The 19255-nt window shown below is 37.9% G+C and overlaps 1 protein-coding gene across 7 annotated transcripts in view; it reads right to left on the bottom strand.

Moving 5' to 3' along the window:
- Positions 1-19255, bottom strand: part of LOC127843704 (epidermal growth factor receptor-like) — a 308235-nt gene that overhangs the window by 13848 nt on the left and 275132 nt on the right. For 6 of the 7 annotated variants that reach the window (XM_052373429.1, XM_052373428.1, XM_052373433.1 and 3 more), the window contains 12 exons: positions 18949-19132; positions 17444-17716; positions 16373-16506; positions 14803-14971; positions 12122-12235; positions 8922-9092; positions 8123-8236; positions 7503-7566; positions 5890-6057; positions 4718-4864; positions 4130-4227; positions 714-797 (listed from right to left, as the gene is read on the bottom strand). In XM_052373429.1, the coding sequence (XP_052229389.1) occupies positions 714-797; positions 4130-4227; positions 4718-4864; positions 5890-6057; positions 7503-7566; positions 8123-8236; positions 8922-9092; positions 12122-12235; positions 14803-14971; positions 16373-16506; positions 17444-17716; positions 18949-19132 (1720 nt within the window). The remainder of the gene's footprint in view (positions 1-713; positions 798-4129; positions 4228-4717; positions 4865-5889; positions 6058-7502; positions 7567-8122; positions 8237-8921; positions 9093-12121; positions 12236-14802; positions 14972-16372; positions 16507-17443; positions 17717-18948; positions 19133-19255) is intronic. The other variant, XM_052373430.1, reaches the window with a different exon arrangement.

Here is a 19255-nt window from a genome sequence, read left to right as displayed (position 1 = left end):
CACAAACATTAAATACATTGGACATACTGTCACCTGACAAAACAAACGCTATAAAACAAAGGATTGATTATATGTACTGATGACTGAGCGCCAAACTATTGTATCCTATATACAAAAGCTCAGCCGATACAACTTTGTTACGCCCAGTCGTCGTTATGCAAATTTCATGCACTGTTTCAAGATCACGTCCATATCCGCTATGCTCATGCTCTCCAATCCTAAGGTCCCATGCCAACCAAAACGGTCAAGCAAGATATTATCCCAATGAACATTCTTGTTTGGAAAAAAACAACATTATTATAAAATTTTGGATGAAAATTCATTTTATGGCATTTTGTAAAACTAAATACCCTTTGCGAACAAACACACATTAAATAATTTTTGTCAAATACCAATATGCATTTTTATAATTGGAAAACAATACTGCTATTTTGGGAATGATATGCAATTTAAACAAAATTTAAACAAACTTAAAAAATCAAGATTTTTTTTGGAAAATTCAGTGCCCTTTTGAGAAAAGTTAAACTTTTATCGGAAAAAAATCTTACTCTTATGGGTAAAAATAGACTCTTAAATCTTTGAGTTTGTTTTAAATAAAAATATTAAAATATTTTTGGGTAAGAAAGCAAAATAAAGGCCCATTTTTTGTGGACCCATAATCAGAGTGCTCCCATTTTGGTAAGCATGGTGCCTTATCACTTCACGGGTGATACCTCTAAATTGATGAGATTCCCGAGGTGGTTTTTACTTGAGGAGTCTAACAGTTCCTCGGACGGGATTTTCTTCAACTCATCCCCCTATGCAGTGTCCAAACATGCGCAGTGTTCAATTATATAGAATATCTACTGTCTGTACATAACAAATCAACTTGTAGTAGCAAAGATTGCATGCAATACAGCTAGATACAAAACCTAAACTTTACTACTAGATGAACTAAATTTTCTTGATATTCTTTGTTTGATTTTTTTTGTTCTTAATTTTAAACATCCACTTTCTGTGAATGTGAAATGCATACACCAGGAATGCATTAAAAAGAAAAGAAATTATGTACAAAAGGAAAAAAAGGTACTAGTTTATGATTATTTGTAGTTAACACTTGTATACAAAAATATTGGAAACACTTCAGGTTTTCAATTGATTCATCTTAAATTCTCATATGGAAGAACGCACTACATGTGTTTTCATCTTTGAGTAGTGTATGAAATAAACACTTTCCGAATTGCAAAGCATGTCCCCACACACATAACTGCCCTGGTTGTTTTTGCAGTAATTCAAATCTTTAAAAAAAATGCAGAGGTTGAACAAAGCCAAGTAATGCTTATATAACAAACTAATAAAACTGACCTATTTCTGTATTGCAGACAATTTTTGATACAACTTTTGAACTACAAATAAGCCACCGTCCCCAACTATAGATGTGACCTTAGAAACTCAAATCACTACATCCTGCATATCTCTATCCTTCACCCACATCAAAACATAGCAACCCACAATATTTTATATAGAACAAGACTATTGCCAAGCAATATATGTCCCCTACCGGCTCCACCATTGTCAGAAATTCCACGATTGTCAGATTATATATTTTTTTGTTGCCATAGCAACCAGAATTTTTAACGTAGGAACAAAATGAAATGACGTGCATAATGTCCATATTGCCATCTATCCATGTTTCAAGTTTCATAAAAAATATGAAGAACTTTTAAAGTTATCGCAAGATCCAGAAAACCACAATTTTCAGCAGTATTTCTAGTCTATTTGTTGCCATAGCAACCATAATTTTTGACGTAGGAACAAAATGAAATGACGTGCATTATGTCCATATTGCAATCTATCTATATTTCAAGTTTCGCGAAAAAATATTAAGAACTTTTAAAGTTATCGCAGGATCCAGAAAAGTTTGACAGACAGACAGACAGACGCACAGAGCGAAAACCATAAGTCCCCTCCGGTGAAACCGGTAGGGGACAACAAAGCAACCCCCTTATATCTTATATAGAACACAGCAATCCCCTTATATCTTACATAGAACAAAGCACCTCCTTATATCATATATAGAACATAGCAACCCCCTTATATTTTATACAGAACAAAGCACCCCCCCTTATTTCATATATAGAACATAGCAACCCCCTTTTCGGGATAAACATGGATTTATTTCCATGCTATGGTATAAACCAAATATGAAAAATCTAATAGAGCCATGATCTGTAAAATGGGGGTTTAATGCATGTACGTACATTCATTCCATATTAGCCTGTGCATTCTGCACAGGCATGATCAGGTACGACACTTTTGGCCTAAACTGAATTTTTGCTAAGAAGAGACTCTCTTTTAAGGAAAAATATCATATAAGCCGAAAGTGTCATACATGATTAGCCAGAGCGGATCGCACAGGCTAATCTGGGACAACACTTTACACACATACACTAAACCCCCTTTTACAGAGCATGGCCCAGTTTCATTGTTTGAGTCATTTTGAAGGCATGACATCACTTTAATGCTTGTCCGTTTCTTAGATGATTTCTTAGTTCAATTAAAGTTGCAAGAGAGGAAAGAAAATGTTGTGGTATTGATACGTTAAAATAGAATACTTTGTAAAATATAGGTTTATTCATTCAGCATAAAAAAATAAAGCGTTTACCAAAGGTCAATACTTTGGTTGTCTGTCGAGTGTTAACAAATAAAGGCATTTTTATATAACACTTACGTTTTATACTCTCTTAAAAAGAGGATAACAAGAGGTTGATTGTGAAATTAAAATAATAAAATAAAAAATATTCAGAGGGAATTCTGGAAAATATAGCACACATTTTGGGACACACAGCCAAATTTGAAGTCTTTATTGATGGGATATAACTTAAAATCAACAACAATGAACACTTGTGCTCTTACAACTTTTTCAACTGTGGAAAATGGTAAAAATGACAACAAATATAGTCTTAATGTATAGGCAAAACAATTTTTGCTAGGCTAGTTTTTGCAAATGAATAATTGAATATAGTAAAAATGACACATTATTAGCAAATGAAATATTGAGCAATTTTATTTAATAATTGTTGTTTCAACAGTTAGTACTAGAGTATTAAAATTTCTGTAATTTTATGTTTGCCCACTTCCCCCAAAAATAAATCTACCATTTTCCACAAGTGTGGGAGAAAACACCTAAAAGAGTCACAGGAAATCATACAATTTATCAGTGCAGAGCATTTAGTTTGATACCTTTGTCATTCCTACCTAAAAGAAGCCAAATAACTTGAATGAACCCAATTAGCCAAACCCATTTAGCCATTGTTACACAAAATTACTTCAGAACTTGCTGAAACAGATTGAATTGTAGAACACCTACATCATTTTTTAAGACAGGTTTCGGGCAAATTTATGTAATGAAAAAAATGGCTTGTAAATAAAGTCTAATGAGACATGCAAACATATTTTGGATATATTATTCACACCAACTATTTATAGTAAGACTTGTTAATTTACTAACACTGTAAAAATCATTAAAAAACTAACAGTTTATTACATTAAGGCATCTCTATATATAATTATGTTCAGTTCCAGAACAAAAATACTCTCTTACAACTACTTTGTATTTTTCCCATACTAAACATTTTGTAACAGGTCAAACATGTGATGAATATGCAGTCCAACAGAACACAAATAATTAGTTCACAGCAACTCCAATAGGCCACTGAATGCATAACAGCGGTAACACTGTGTGCTGTGCATGGAAAAACATCCGTTACAGCCATTATGCGCTCAGTCCAATTTAAAGCAATACAGCCACACTCTGTGAAAACGGGGCTTAAAGCATGTGCACAAAGTGTCATCCCGATTAACATGTGCAGTCTGCACTGGCTAGTGTCATCCCGATTAGCATGTGCAGTCTGCACTGGCTAATCAGGGACAACACTTTCCGCAGTTATGGATTTTTTTCTTTTAAAGGAAGTCTCTTCTAAAGTAGAAATCCAGTTTAGGTAAAAGCAATTCATCTCTTTGTGCAGACTGCAAAGGCTAATCTGGGACAACATTTTTAGCATCTGCCTTTAAACTTCGTTTTAGCAGAGGTAAGCTCAATGTTATTTGAACACGGTGATAAGCGGGTATAATAATAGCTCTCTCCTACCTGTATAACGAGGTAGCGTCCTGGGTCACGTGCCATTTTTGCAAACTCCTCTGCAAGTTCGGAGAATGATGGACGGCTCTCTGCATCTAACATCCAGCCTGAAATATTCAAATATGGACCTGTATTCACAAACCCATTAATATTCAAATACGGACCCATATTCACCAACCCATTGATATTTAAATACTGACCCGTATTCACCAACCCATTTATATTCGAATACTGATCCCTATTCACCAACAATTATTTAATATTCAAATACATTTTCCCTTTGCTTCTGAGTGGGAAAAGGGATGATCTCTGTATCAAATGATGTTTTCCACCTAAATAGGACATACAACTGATATCTAAGCCCATTAGACATCTATAGTGCATACTCACATGTTATCATGATCATGAAGACGTCTATCATGGTGCATACTCACATTTGATCATGATCATGTAGACGTCTATGGTACATACTCACATTTGATCATGATCATGTAGACGTCTATCATGGTGCATACTCACATTTGATCATGTAGCAGCTATGGTGCATAATCACATTTGATCATGATCATGTAGACGTCTGTCATGATGCATACTCACATTTGATCATGATCATGTAGACGTCTATGGTGCATATCGGGGGCTGGGGGAGTCGCTCCCCCTTCTCCAGCAGTTCTGGCACGTCCCTTGCCCTCACAGACTCGTATGGCCGACCTCCGTATGTGAACAGCTCCCACACTGTAACACCTGCAAATGGAATGTATGCAACAGGGTTATGGAAAATTCAGTCTTAACCTCCTTAAAGGAAATTAAGATCAATGAACTTGCATAAAGAGTCGTTAAGATTGTTTTCTTTAGTTGGGTAAGATGCCCTTTAGAGAATTGACTTTTGAACAATATACCATTCAGTCAAAAATATCTATAATACCAGCAGAGGGTAGATACGTTGAATTAGTAATTGCCTGCAAGATTTCAGACATACACAGAAAACAATACAATTTCAACAAGGGCTGTTTGTAAAACATGCATATGGGCTGTCAGTTGTAGTGGCAGCCATTGTGTGATTACATTTTTTGTCACTGTCACCTTGACCTTTGACCTAGTGACCTGAAAATCAAAAGGGGTCATCTGCCAATCATGATCAATGTTCCTATGAAGTTTCATGAGCCTAGACGAATTTACTGGACGAGTTTAATAAAATATGGTATGATATAACAACGAGTGTCAGATCTGTTTTATCACATGCTTTTAAATGAGCAAATTTAATAAATATTTACGCAAACATAATGATTAATCTCGAATATTGTTTACATTTCCTGATGTCATTTGGAATGCCTCGGCTTTTACAAAGCAAAATAACAAAATGCGATTGGTCAATAAACGAAAACTAAGCCAATGAAAACGCTTAAAAATGTTGTATTACACAGGTGTTATAAAAAAAAATATGTAATGGTTGTATTATATTGAAAACAGGGTATAGCATGTGATAAAATAATTTACCAACCAATTCTTAGAGTTAAGTATCCAAATATAAATATCCTTCAAACTATCAAGTTCAAATAGTATAAAACAGTTGAATATTACATGAAATTGAACACCTCGAACAACACAATTGTACATTTAAAATAATTTTTTTATAAGAAAAGCAAAATTTGTAGTCAGTTCTTTTCTTAGGCTGGATGTGTATTGCTTGATTCTTAGATATATTTTATTCGTAAATGTTAGAATTGGTTGGTAAATATGGAGCCCGGGTGTCCTGAAAGAGTACATACCAAAGCTCCACACATCTGACTTATGTGTGAAGATTCTATTCTGGATACACTCCAGTGCCAGCCACTTGATCGGCATCTTGCCTCCAGAAGACTGGAAATGGTCTTCATCATACTCGAGGAGCTTGGCAAGACCAAAGTCTGTGATCTTCACCAGCTGTGCTGATTGAACTGTGGAGGACACATACAACTAAAAGTTAATGCTGTGAATGACACATACAACTAAAAGTTAATGCTGTGGAGGACACATACAACTAAAAGTTAATGCTGTGGAGGACACATACAACTAAAAGTGAATGCTGTGGAGGACACATACAACTAAAAGTTAATGTTGTGGAGGACACATACAACTAAAATTTAATGCTGTGAGGGACACATTCAACTAAAAGTTAATGTTGTGGAGGACACATACAACTTAAAATTAATGACATAGAGGATATTTGTTTGATTTGGTGGAATATCTATTTTAATTCACTAGTGATCATTAAAATCGATATTCTACCAAATGCAACAAATTTTCTTTTTATTGTATGATTGCAAATGATTTTTTTGTATTTTTCTGCTGAAATAATGATGTTGTTATGTCATGAAAACGACTTCACTTCACAGTAAATTGATAATTTCACTGTTTGAAACAGTGCATAATCAGGCATAATTCACTGATATTTCTCTATAAACGCCCAGGAGGGCAACTGTCTCAAGTACTTTGATAGCCAGACCAAGCAGTAAAAAGCCCAGAACCAAGAAATTTTAGTAATAATTATCATATAGTTATATTTAACAAAACAATATCAGAAAATATTACAAAATTGCTTTCAAGGATCAATGCATAATGCACTTTTATGAGCCTGAATCTTGTTTGTTTTTAAATAAACTGTTAAACTCTTTCCCCCATAAGAAGCCAAGTGGAAATGGCTTTTGCAACCAGCATAAAACCAGAACAGCCTGCAAGAAACTCGCAGTCTGTTAAGGTTTTATGCTGTTTGCTGCTCATCAGTAACTAAGGGTTGGAAATGAAGCCTTTAAAACTTGAATTTAGTAAGAAAGGTATTTAATTAAATGTAAATTTGTAAGGGACTACAAATGCGTCAAAATACGTATCTAAGTGGTTAAGGGTTCACTGCAGGAAAACTGTTAAACTCTTTAAAAAATTGCCTAGATGGATAACCAAATATTGAAATTTACCAAGCCGTTAATCTACACGCCTCAGGTAATGGGAAACCACTAATTTCTATCTTGGGACAAAGAAATGTAAAGGCCTCACACCACTGGACGTAGACAATAAAATATAGCATGAAAAGCAATGATTTAAACACTAATGCAATGGACTTTATTTAACGCTTTACCACTTACATACACATTTTCACCCATTTGTAGTCCTTTAGAAAGTTATATTTAACTGAAGACCTTTCTTACATGATTCAAGTTTTTAAGGTTTCATCTCCAAACCTTAGATACTGATGAGCAGCAAACAGCATAAAACCTGAACAGACAGCGAGTTACTTGCAGGCTGTTTTGGTTTTTTGCTGTTTGCACATAGTCATTTTTAGTTTGCTTCTGAGTGGGAAAGGGTTAATGTTATAATACTATAAGGTAGATAAGAAAGGTGGTCATACCCAAAACATTTCTTGCAGCAAGATCTCTGTGAACAATGCCTCTTTCCTCCAGATAACCCATGCCCTGTAACAACAACAAGAACAAATATGTGTCTACTTTATATAGACAACCTGATAGTAATACATTGTAAATGCAATACAATGCATTCTGTTCAAACACAGCTCCCAATATCATGCTGGTGGGTCATGCCTTCCATTGTTCCTCCAACCTTCCATTGTTCCATTTCAGTCTCCAAAGACACCAAGTACTGGGCCTGTATTCACCAACCGATTCTTAGACTTAAGAATAAAGAATAAACTTAGAACCAAAAAAAATGTGTTCAGTGTTTGAATATATACAGGCCTCTACTGGTGATTATGTCATTAACAAAATGTTCTATATGAAGAATAATATAGATAGAGATGTTTACTGCAGAGTTTGACTCAAAATTAAAGAAATTCTTGAATATTCTAATTTAAAGAATTTTCTTTATTCTTAGACTTAAGTCTAAGAATTGTTTGGTGAATACGGGCCCAGGTTCTAGTCCCAGGAAACAGACTCAAGACCAGTAAACTTTTACATAAATGATGCCTGTATTAGAAAGAAAGATTTAAAAGAAGTTCATCTAGGCGTGCCTCACCCTTGCAATCTGGGTACACCAGTTGAGGAGGGCCTTGGAGCCGGTGTTCTCCTTGTGCTTTTTTATGTACTCCAGCAGGCAGCCGAGGGGCATCAGCTGAGTGATCAGCATCATCTGAAAATAGGGGCACATAACTGAGTGATCAACATCATCTGAAACCAGGGGCACATAACTGAGTGATCAACATCATCTGAAAACAGGGGCACATAACTGAGTGATCAACATCATCTGAAAATAGGGGCACATAACTGAGTGATCAACATCATCTGAAAATAGGGGCACATAACTGAGTGATCAACATCATCTGAAAATTGGGGCACATAACTGAGTGATCAACATCATCTGAAATAGTGATCAACGTCATCTGATAATTGGCACATAAGAATTAATGTTTAGGGCCCATGCCAGGGGAATAAGCTGAGAAGTCAACATCATGTGAAAAGGGCAAAATGAATTTCATAAAAGTGGTAAGTATCGTCCCTTGTTTGCCTGCCTGGACTACACAGGCTTATCAAGGACAACACTTAAATCACATACATCAACATAATCTCAAAATGGGCACATTCACACATGCTTTATTGATGGCCTGAAAGTTTTAAGATGAAGAGCTGAAAAGCAATGTGAATGCATTTACGAATTACTGTGTCAATCCAACCATAAATACACTGTCACAAAGAAAAGTCTACATGCATCTTATATAAAGTTTATTTACGTGATTATTGAAATAAACACTTCACAGAGGATATGTTTCATTTACCTAATTAACCATTTTTATGTCTACCTTCCTTAAGTGACTCACCTGTGATGCCATGCACACAGCCAGTATACGGATACAGCAAGGATGGTCCACAGAGGCCATGACCCTGGCCTCCTCAAGGAGCTCTTGATTCTGATTCGGCGATGTTCCCTCCTGCAGCACCTTGATAGCCACAGGGATCTTCACATTCTCTCCCGTGGGGATGTAGAAACCCTGTACACAGAGACATGGGGATGTAGAAACCCTGTACACAGAAGCAGGGATATGAAGAAACCCTGTACACAAAGGCAGTCATATGTAGAAACCCTGTACACAGAGGCATTTGGATGTATAAACGCTGTATAAAGAGGCATGGGGATGTAGAAACCCAGAACACAGAGTCATGGGGATGTAGAAACCCTGAACACAAAAGGATGGGGATGTAGAAACCCAGTACATACAGCTATCAGGATGTAAATACACTGTTCATACAGGCATGGGGATGAAGGAACCCTGAACACAAAGGCAAATTTTAGGGATGTAGATACCCTATACACAGAAGCATGGGGGTATAGAAACCCTGAACACAGTGGAAGCACTAAGGAGCAATTATCCAAATGGAGACCATGTTTATGTAAGTGACTTACCCATGGGGATGTAGAAACCCTGTACAATCAGGATTGCTTAGTTACAAGCCCTCAACGCAAAGATGGGGAAACTTAATGGTTAACTTGTGTAGTCCCTTACGAAAAAAAAATACTTTTCCTGATAGATTCAAGTTTTAAGCTGAGTGGAAACTCCGATCTCATCTCCTGAATTGAGCTCAAAAATAGAGTTGAGCTCAAAATTAGAGTTGAGCTCAAAAATTGAGAATGTGCATGATAATGGGCTGTGGTCTCAAGACGCATAGAGACATAACAACCCTTGCTGCTCAGACACACATTTGGACCAGTTTGTAGCCCCTTACATTTCTTGATGGATTCAAGTTTTAAGGGGTTCATTTCAGACACTAAGATACTGAATGAGCAGCAAACAGAATAAAACCTGAACAGCCTGCAATTTACTCGCAGGCTGTTCTTGTTTTATGATGGTTGCAAATAGCCATTTTCAATATGTTTCTAAGCCATAAAGGGTGAACTAGTAGTAAAGAGGGAGGGTCTTTTCACATTTGCTGGCCTGGAGATGTAGGAACAGTATAACAGCCCTGAAATTTGCAGTGCAAGATTATGTTTACTTAGAGAGTTAATCATAATAATCTTAAACAGTTAACAGTTTTTTTCCTATAGCTTAATTATTTTATAGATGGAAACTTTGGGTGTTATGTAAATTTGTGCTTTACATCCCGACCAGCCTTAAGCTTAACACTACAACTCATTGCACATAGTGGAATTCTTCTGGCTTTTCACTTTTGGTTTAAAGTCAAATGCACTTAAGACTTGTGGATTATTAGTATTGCAATTTGTAACAAGAGGGCCTGAAAGGCCCAAAGTCGCTCACCTGAGATAACAAGATATTATTGGGACAAATCTTCTGACCAAGTTTCACGAAGATTGGAAAATAAATGTGGCCTCTAGAGTGTTAACAAGGTTTTACTATAGCCACATAAGGAAAAATGCCCCGCCCCCTACCAGCCATGTTTTTCAACCAACCGGCATCATTTTTTGACTCATCCAAGATATTATCGGGATGAATCTTCTGACCAAGTTTCATGAAGATCGGACAGCAAATGTGGCCTATAGAGTGTTAACAAGATTTTACAATAGCCATATAAGGAAAAATGCCCTGCCCCTTGGAAGCCATTTTTTTTTCAAGCAAACATAATTATTTTCAAACTCATCCATGATATCATTGAGACCAATCTTCTGACCAAATTTTGTGAAGATTGGACAATAAATGTGGCCTCTAGAGTGTTAACAAGGTTTTACTATAGCCATATATAACCATATAAGGAAAAATGCCCCGCCCCTGGTGGGCATGTTTTTTAAGCAACCAAAACCATTTTCGAACTCATCCAAGATATCATTGGGACTAATCTTCTGACCAAGTTTCATGATGAGCGGAAAATAATTGTGACCTCTAGTGTTAACAAGGTTTTACTAAAGCCATATAAGGAAAATAGCCCCGCCCCTGTGGTGGCAACGGTTTTCAACTAATCTGCATCATTTTTGAACTCTTCCAAGATATTATTGGGATGAATCTTCTGACCGAGTTTCATGAAGATCGGACTATAAATGTGGCCTCTAGAGTGTTAACAAGTGTTTACTATAGCCTTATATAGCCATATAAGCAAAAATGCCCCGCCCCTTGGCGGCCATGTTATTCAAGCAAATGTAACCATTTTTGAACTCATCCAAGATATCATTAAGACAAATCTTATGACCATATTTCATCAAGATTGGACAAAAAATAAGGCCTCTAGAGTGTTAACAAGGTTTTACTAAAGCCATATAAGGAAAAATGCCCCGCCTTGTGGCGGCCATGTTTTTCAACCAACAGGCATCATTTTCGAACTCGTCCAAGATATTATTTGGATGAATCTTCTGACAAAGTTTCATTAAGATTGGACAATAAATGTGGCCTCTAGAGTGTTAACAAGATTTTACTATACCCATAAATAGCCATATAAGGAAAAATGCCCTGCCCCTTGGCAGCCATGTTTTTCAAGCAAAGGTTACCATTTTTGAACTCATCAAAGATATCAGTGGGACAAATCTTCTGAGCAAGTTTCATGAAGATTGGAAAATAAATGTGCCCTCTAGAATGTTAACAAGGTTTTACTATAGCCATATTATGAAAAATGCTTCGCCCCCTGGCAGCCATGTTTTTCAACCAACCGGCATCATTGTGGAACTCGTCCAAGATATTATTGGGATGAATCTTCAGACCAAGTTTCATGAAGATCAGGCAATAAATGTGGACTCTAGAGTGTTAACAATATTTTACTATAGCCATATAAGGAAAAATGCCCCGCCCCTTGGCAGCCATGTTTTTCAAGCAAACGTAACCTTTTTCGAACTCATCCAAGATATCATTGAAAACAATCTTCTGACCAAATTTCATGAAGATTGGACATTAAATGTGGCCTCTAGAGAGTTAACAAGGCAAATGTTGACGTTGGACAACGCACGACAGACAACGGACGACAGACAAAAGGCGATCACAAAAGCTCACCATGAGCACGTTGTGCTCAGGTGAGCTAAAAATGTATCAACATCCTCATACAAAGATATAACAAATCTTAAATTGCTGCCTAAAAGGTTTACCTTGTACACAGTTCCAAAAGCTCCTGATCCAATAATTCCACCCCTACGCAGCTCTGACTCTTTTATCAATCTTAGTTTGGAAAGATCTGGTTTGGCATCCGAGGGCGTGAGAGGCTGAGGAAACAAAAGAAGTGGTTCTTATATAATGTATATAACCCCATAAACACCCTAGTTCTTATATAATGTAAATAGCCCCCTTGAACACCCTAGTTCTTATATAATGTATATAACCCCCTAAACACCCTAGTTCTTATAAAATGTATATAACCCCCTTGAACACCCTAGTTCTTATATAATGTATATAACCCCCTAAACACCCTAGTTCTTATATAATGTATATAACCCCCTAAACACCCTAGTTCTTATATAATGTATATAACCCCCTGAACACCCTAGTTCTTATATAATGTATATAACCCCCTGAACACCCAAGTTCTTATAAAATGTTAATAACCCCCTGAACACCCTAGTTTTTATGTAATGTTAATAACCCCCTGAACATCCTAGTTCTTATATAATGTATATAACCCCCTAAACACCCTAGTTCTTATATAATGTATATAACCCCATAAACACCCTAGTTCTTATATAATGTATATAACCCCCTGAACACCCTAGTTCTTATATAATGTATATAACCCCCTAAACACCCTAGTTCTTATAAAATGTTAATAACCCCCTGTACACCCTAATTCTTATATAATGTATATAACCCCCTGAACACACTAGTTCTTATATAATGTATATAACCCCCTGAACACACTAGTTCTTATATAATGCATATAACCCCCTGAACACCCTAGTTCTTATATAATGTATAGATATAAGCCTTATTCTGAGAAAACTTGGCTAAATCAATGTGCGTAAAGTTTCCTACCAGATTAGCATGTGCAGTCCCCACAGGCTAATCAGGGACAACACTTTCCACTTTTAAGGAATTTTTTTTTCATGGGAAGATCTACTAAATAAAAATCCATTTAAGACAGAAAGTGTTTCCCTGATAAGCATGTACAGGCTTATTTTGGACGACACTTTAGGCAAATAGATTATGACATGTTTTCCCACTACGAGGCTTTAATGATCATACACCAAAATGATGATGATCGTATAAAGGTGCTTTGAATTAAAATCGGATAACAATGTATTTAAAGATATTTCATTACAAACAAGAAAACCAACAGACAGGGCAAAAACAATATGTCCCCCACTATAGTGGTGGGGGACATAAAAATGCAATAAATGCAACTCAATCATACATTTAAAGACCTTTCAAAATGTATGAAACTAGATTGCATATTTAATTAAATTAATACTTGATCCTAAAAATAAACATAATTAATATTATATTACTTTACTACACCAAAGAGATTTACCACAGATCTTAACTTGCAAACCAGAAGAGGAACACAAATAATTTACAATCAGAGCATTCAAAATTCAGACATCAGTTGACATTCTCCCTACATATTACTAAGGCAGCCCAGCCCCAAACTGTGAGGTGAGCTTCATTTCCCCTACCCTCTATGTCCAACTACCCCTCTCCCTCTGTGTCCCCTTACCTCTCCGCCTCTATGTGCCCCCTATCCCTCTATGTCCCCTTACCCCTCTCCCTCTATGTCCCCTACCCCTCTCCCTCTATGCCCCTGACCTCTCTCCCTCTATGTGCCCCCTACACCTCTCCCTCTATGTGCCCTTACCTCTCTACCTCTATGTGCCTCCCTACCGTTCTCCCTCTATGTCCCCTACCCCTTTCCCTCTATGTCCCCTTCCCCACTCCCTCTATGCCCCCTTACCTCTCTACCTATATGTGCCCCTCAACCCCTCTCCCTCTACCTTACCTCTCTCACTTATGTGCCCCTACCCCTCTCCCTCTATGTCCCCTACCCCTCTCTCTCTCTATGTCCCCTAACCCCTCTCCCTCTTTGTCCCCCTATCACTCTCCCTCTATGACCCCTTGCCTCTCTCCCTCTATGTGTCCCTACCCCTCTCCCTCTATGTCCCCTTACCTCTCTACCTCTATGTGCCATCCCTACCATTTTCCTTCTATGTCCCCTACCCCTTTCCCTCTATGCCCCCTACCCCTCTCCCTCAATATCCCCTTACCTCTCTCCCTCTATGTGCCCCCTACCCCTCTCCTTCTATGTCCCCTACCCCTCTCCCTCTATGTCCCCTACCTCTCTCCCTCTAAGTCCTCTACCTCTATGTCTCTCTCTCTATGTGCCCCCCTACCTCTCCCTTTATGTTCCCCTATCCCTCTCCCTCTATGTCCCCCCATCCCTCTCCCTCTATGTTCCCCTACCACTCTCCCACTTATCCCTACCACTCTCCCTCTATGTTCCCCTACCCTCTCCCTACCCCTCTCCCTCCTTGTCTCCCTACCCCTCTCTCTATATTTCCCCTACCCCTCTCCCTCTATGCGGCCCCTACCCCTCTTCCTCTATGTGCATCCCTACCCATCTCCCTCTATGTTCCCACGCCCCTCTCTCTCTATGTCCCCTTACCTCTCTCACTCTATGTCAAACTACCCCTCTCCCTCTATGTTCCCCTACCTCTCTCCCTCTATGTTCCCCTACCCCTCTCCCTCTATGTGCCCCCCTACCTCTCCCTCTATGTTCCCCTAACCCTCTCCCTCTATGTTCCCCTACCACTAACCGTCTGGTCCACCCTCCCCCTCTCCCTACCTCTGACTCAGGCAGCCCTCCCAGCATCTGTGATGTGAGTTTTATGGTGTTCTCCTTGGCCTGCTCCCGTTGTCGCCAGTAGTAGCCAAACAGGGCCAATAGTAGTCCCAGGATGATGATGCCTGCTGTGGTTGGTATGGCAATAGTCAAAATCCTCTTCCTCTCCTCTCTACAGGGGAATATTGTTTAATAAATGAGCTGCGTTCTGGGCTGAATATGTTTTTCAAGTTGTCACAGATTAGCTGTGCATTCTGCACAGAAAGATAGTCTCTTCTACAAAAAAAGCGGAGAGTGTCATCCCAGATTAGTCTCGCAAACTGCACAGGCTAATCTCATACAACACTCTAAGCTTATACAGTACGTCCAGTTTTCCCAGAACGTAGCTCAAATAATTTGTCAATTGATTTCAACAATATTAAAGTATTTTTTGAAAAATATAAAAATTCATCTCCCATCCAGCTCTTTTAAATGAACCTCTTTAGTGTATATTGAACACACTTTTATTGTCAATTTAAAAGTATTTGTTAGCAAAACAGAACATTTATAATTTCCCAATTTTTGTAAACAGGACTTAATTTCCCAATCCAAATGTACCCTGCTCAATCAACTAAATGGTGAAAACAAGAATCGTTGAAAACGATGGATGCTCCCCTTATGTTTACTATGAGAAACTGTAACCAAAGTGTGACCTTGAGAAAATCTATTATTAGCCTCCATGACCTTGAACGTAGTGACCTCAAACTTCATCAAAATGTAGAGGTCCATGCAAGGTACCTACATGGCAAATATGTAAGAGATCGGTGAAATATTGAAGGCACTGTAGAAACTTAAGAAAAGTGTGACGGAAAAAATCTATTATTAGCCTCGGTGACCTTGACCGCAGTGACCTCCAACCTCATAGATCGGTGAAATATTTAAGGCGCTATGAGAATCTGTAACCAAAGTATGAGAAACTGTAATAAAAGTGTGAAGGAAAAAATCTATTATTAGCCTCTGTGACCTTGACCTTGACCCCAGTGACCTCAAACTTCATCAAAAGGTAGAGGTCCATGCAAGGTACCTACATGTCAAATATGTAAGAGATCGGTAAAATATTGAAGGCGCTATGAAAAACTGTAACAAAACAAGAGATGTGTTTGTCAGAAACACAATGCTCCCTATTGCGCCGCTTTGAAATAAAATTTCAATATATCATTTTGCAGGTTTAGAAATTATCTCCCTTTTAAAGCTTATTACTTCCTTTGGATTGTATTTTTTTACTTTTGACCTTGAAGGATGACCTTGACCTTTCACCACTTAAAATGTGCAGCTTCATGAAACACACATGCATGCCAAATATCAAGTTGCTATCTTCAATATTGCAAAAGTTATCGCAAAACTTTAACCAAGGTTAAAGTTTTGGGACAGACAGACAGACAGATAGACAGACAGACAGGCCAAAAACAATATGCCCCCGATCATTCGATCCGGGAGCATAAAAAGGTGACGGAAGTAAGGACAAACTGGCAACTATATGCTCCCCATATATATATATATATATATATATGGGGAGCATAAAAAAAACACATACTCTTTGCTCTGTTTGAGCCTGGTTTGCACGATGGGGTGGTCCCCACCTGCACACACGGTCATCGTTTGGCGGTCCTCTACAGTGTCCTCAACTAGCTCAGGTAAATAGGCAGGGCACTCAGTAACACACTCAAACTGTGGAGAGAGGAGAAACATGTATCGATAATTGGAAATACCTTGTTGCCAATCGGCAGGGCACTCGGTAACACACTCAAACTGTGAAGAGAGGAGAAGCTTGTATCGATAATTGGAAAGAAATTGTTGCCAATCTGCAGGGTACTCGGTAACACACTCAAACTGTGGAGAGAGGAGACACATGTAACAATAATTGGAAAGACCGTGTTGCCAATCGGCAGGGCACTCATTAACACACTCAAACTGTGGAATGAGGAGATACATGTAATGATTATTGGAAAGAAATTGTTGCCAATCGGCAGGGTACTCGGTAACACACTCAAACTGTGGAGAGAGTAGAAACATGTAACGATAATTGGAAAGATATTGTTGCCAATCAACATGGCACTCAGTAACACACTCAAACTGGGGTGAGAGTAGAAACATGTAACGATAATTGGAAAGAAATTGTTGCCAATCGCCAGGGCACTCGGTAACACACTCAAACTGTGGAAAGAGTAGAAACATGTAAAAATAATTGGAAAGATACTATTGCCAATCGCCAGGTCAATTGGTAATACACTCCAACTGTGGAGAGAGGAGAAACATGAAACAATAATTGGAAATACATTGTTACCCATCGAGGGCTGCACTTTCCAATTATTGTTACATGTTTCTCCTCTCTCCACAGTTTGAGTGTGTTACCGAGTGCCCACCAATTATTGTTACAACCAATATCTTTCGATACCAATCCTCAGGCTTGTATTTGAAAAAGCCATTGGGCCTTTGTCAAAAGAGCACTTTAGCCTTCACATTCATTTATGCTCGATGTTATTAAATAAACCTTTACCGTCACAATGTGTGTTTTTCTGCTCAGAGTGGATAATTTTTAACATCATGCATTGATTTCATATTCATGTTATTATGTAGATGTTTACTGTTACAATAGGCAAATTACAGTGTTATTCTCGGCGTAGATGATCTTATATTTCTGGCAATTGTTACAATCCCTGGAGGTGGGCCCGTGACACTCTCCTTTTATGTCCCCCAGGCACTGGTCATTACATTTGTCGCACGTCCTGGTGAGGCTGTTGTTGAAGTGGTAGATGGGACATTCCTTGACACACGTGGAACTGCCATGAATGCCTGAGCGGTAGTACCGACACAGGGGACAGTTAGCCACGCCTTCTGTGGTACATGTCAGGCAAAGGTGGTCACATGGCTGGCACACCTGATAATGGTAACAATATTTTTAATAAGTTTAAACCTATTTATTTAAGCTTTATTACATATAAAGCCTAAGGCTTATTTGAAAAGCTCTGAAGTCTGTTTCCTGGGACTAGAACCAGTACTTGTTGTCTCTAGGGGAGATCTAATGAATGGAATTGATCCCTGGATCTCCTGATTGCTAAGCGGACGCCATATCCACTACCCACCGCAACGTTAATACTTTCAATTATATAAATTCATGATCAGGGAGTAATTGCTCTTTGTTTCATCATATAACACTGTCTAATAAATTACAATACAACCTGACTTAGCAGTCACCTGAGTATAGGTCTCACCTGGGTATACGAGTTAGTCAAGATTTCTTTTTGACACAAATCATTCTTTATTACACCTGAGTACCGTAATTACTGTAAGTTTTACCCGATTTCCGCACGGTATTGGCTTATCTTGTGACACTTCGATCATGGAATTTTATAAACAGATAAAGGTCATAAAACCTGTGAGAGGCATGCCTGAGAGAAATGGACCATAAACTTTGTGTTATTGGGTAAATAACCATGTATACTGGTAGAAAAAATTCGCTTCACCAAACAGCATTTAAAATGATATCTTTCTATTAAGGAAGCGGTTTGTTTAATTTTTTTACTTTTTTGTTTTGTATCATTTCAGGCAAGAGTTAGCAAAGCTGTGAAGTTGTTTTTATTTCAAAGTAGAAACACTATTTTGCATTGCTTTATTACTTCTATTACAGTTAAATTAAAATTTTCTGGCATTTAAATAGTGTCTCTAAATTTTCGGACACCTTTAATTTTTGATATTTTCCGTATCTTAATTTTCGGACACGAAAAAAAAAGAAATTATTTTTAAGTGTCCGCAAGAGTAATAACGGTAGTTGTGGATCAAACATGGTGGTATTTAGTTGGTAGCCATGGATACACAAACCTTGCTTTCGGGAAAACTGAGCTTTACTGCATATGCGTTATGTATCTTCAACATAAGACTGTGTTGTTCACACAGGCTAATCAAGGATGACACTTTCTGCTTTTAAGTGACTTTTTTATTTAAAGAAAGTCTCTTTAAGTAAAAAATCCAGTTTAGGCAGAAAGTGTTGTCACATATTAGCCTGTACAATACTGAATAAGTTCATTAAAAAGTTTCAATATAATTCACATGTTGTCTCATATTTTGAAAAGCATATGAAACAAAGAACAGTAATACAAATACCATACTGACCTGTTTCTTGTTCAAGGGATGATTCGGCACATCTGCTTTATACTGTGTTGAAAAGTACCCGTCAGGGCAATTTTCTTGATCCTTGGGAATGCAACGGACCGTATCGTTCTCCTGAGTTCTATTTATAGCCAGAACACAAGTTTTGCAGCCTCCAAAACCAACATGTGTCTGGTTCCCTGTACATCTAGAAACATAACCAAACACGTGTCTGGTTTCCTGTACATTTAGAAACAAAACCAAACATGTGTCTGGTTTCCTGACAACTTAAACAAAACAAAACATGTGTCTGGTTTCCTGTACATCTAGA

This window comes from Dreissena polymorpha, chromosome 9, assembly GCF_020536995.1.
Source record: "Dreissena polymorpha isolate Duluth1 chromosome 9, UMN_Dpol_1.0, whole genome shotgun sequence".
Lineage (NCBI taxonomy): Eukaryota > Metazoa > Mollusca > Bivalvia > Myida > Dreissenidae > Dreissena > Dreissena polymorpha.
This window is presented reverse-complemented; position numbering and strand designations above follow the sequence as displayed.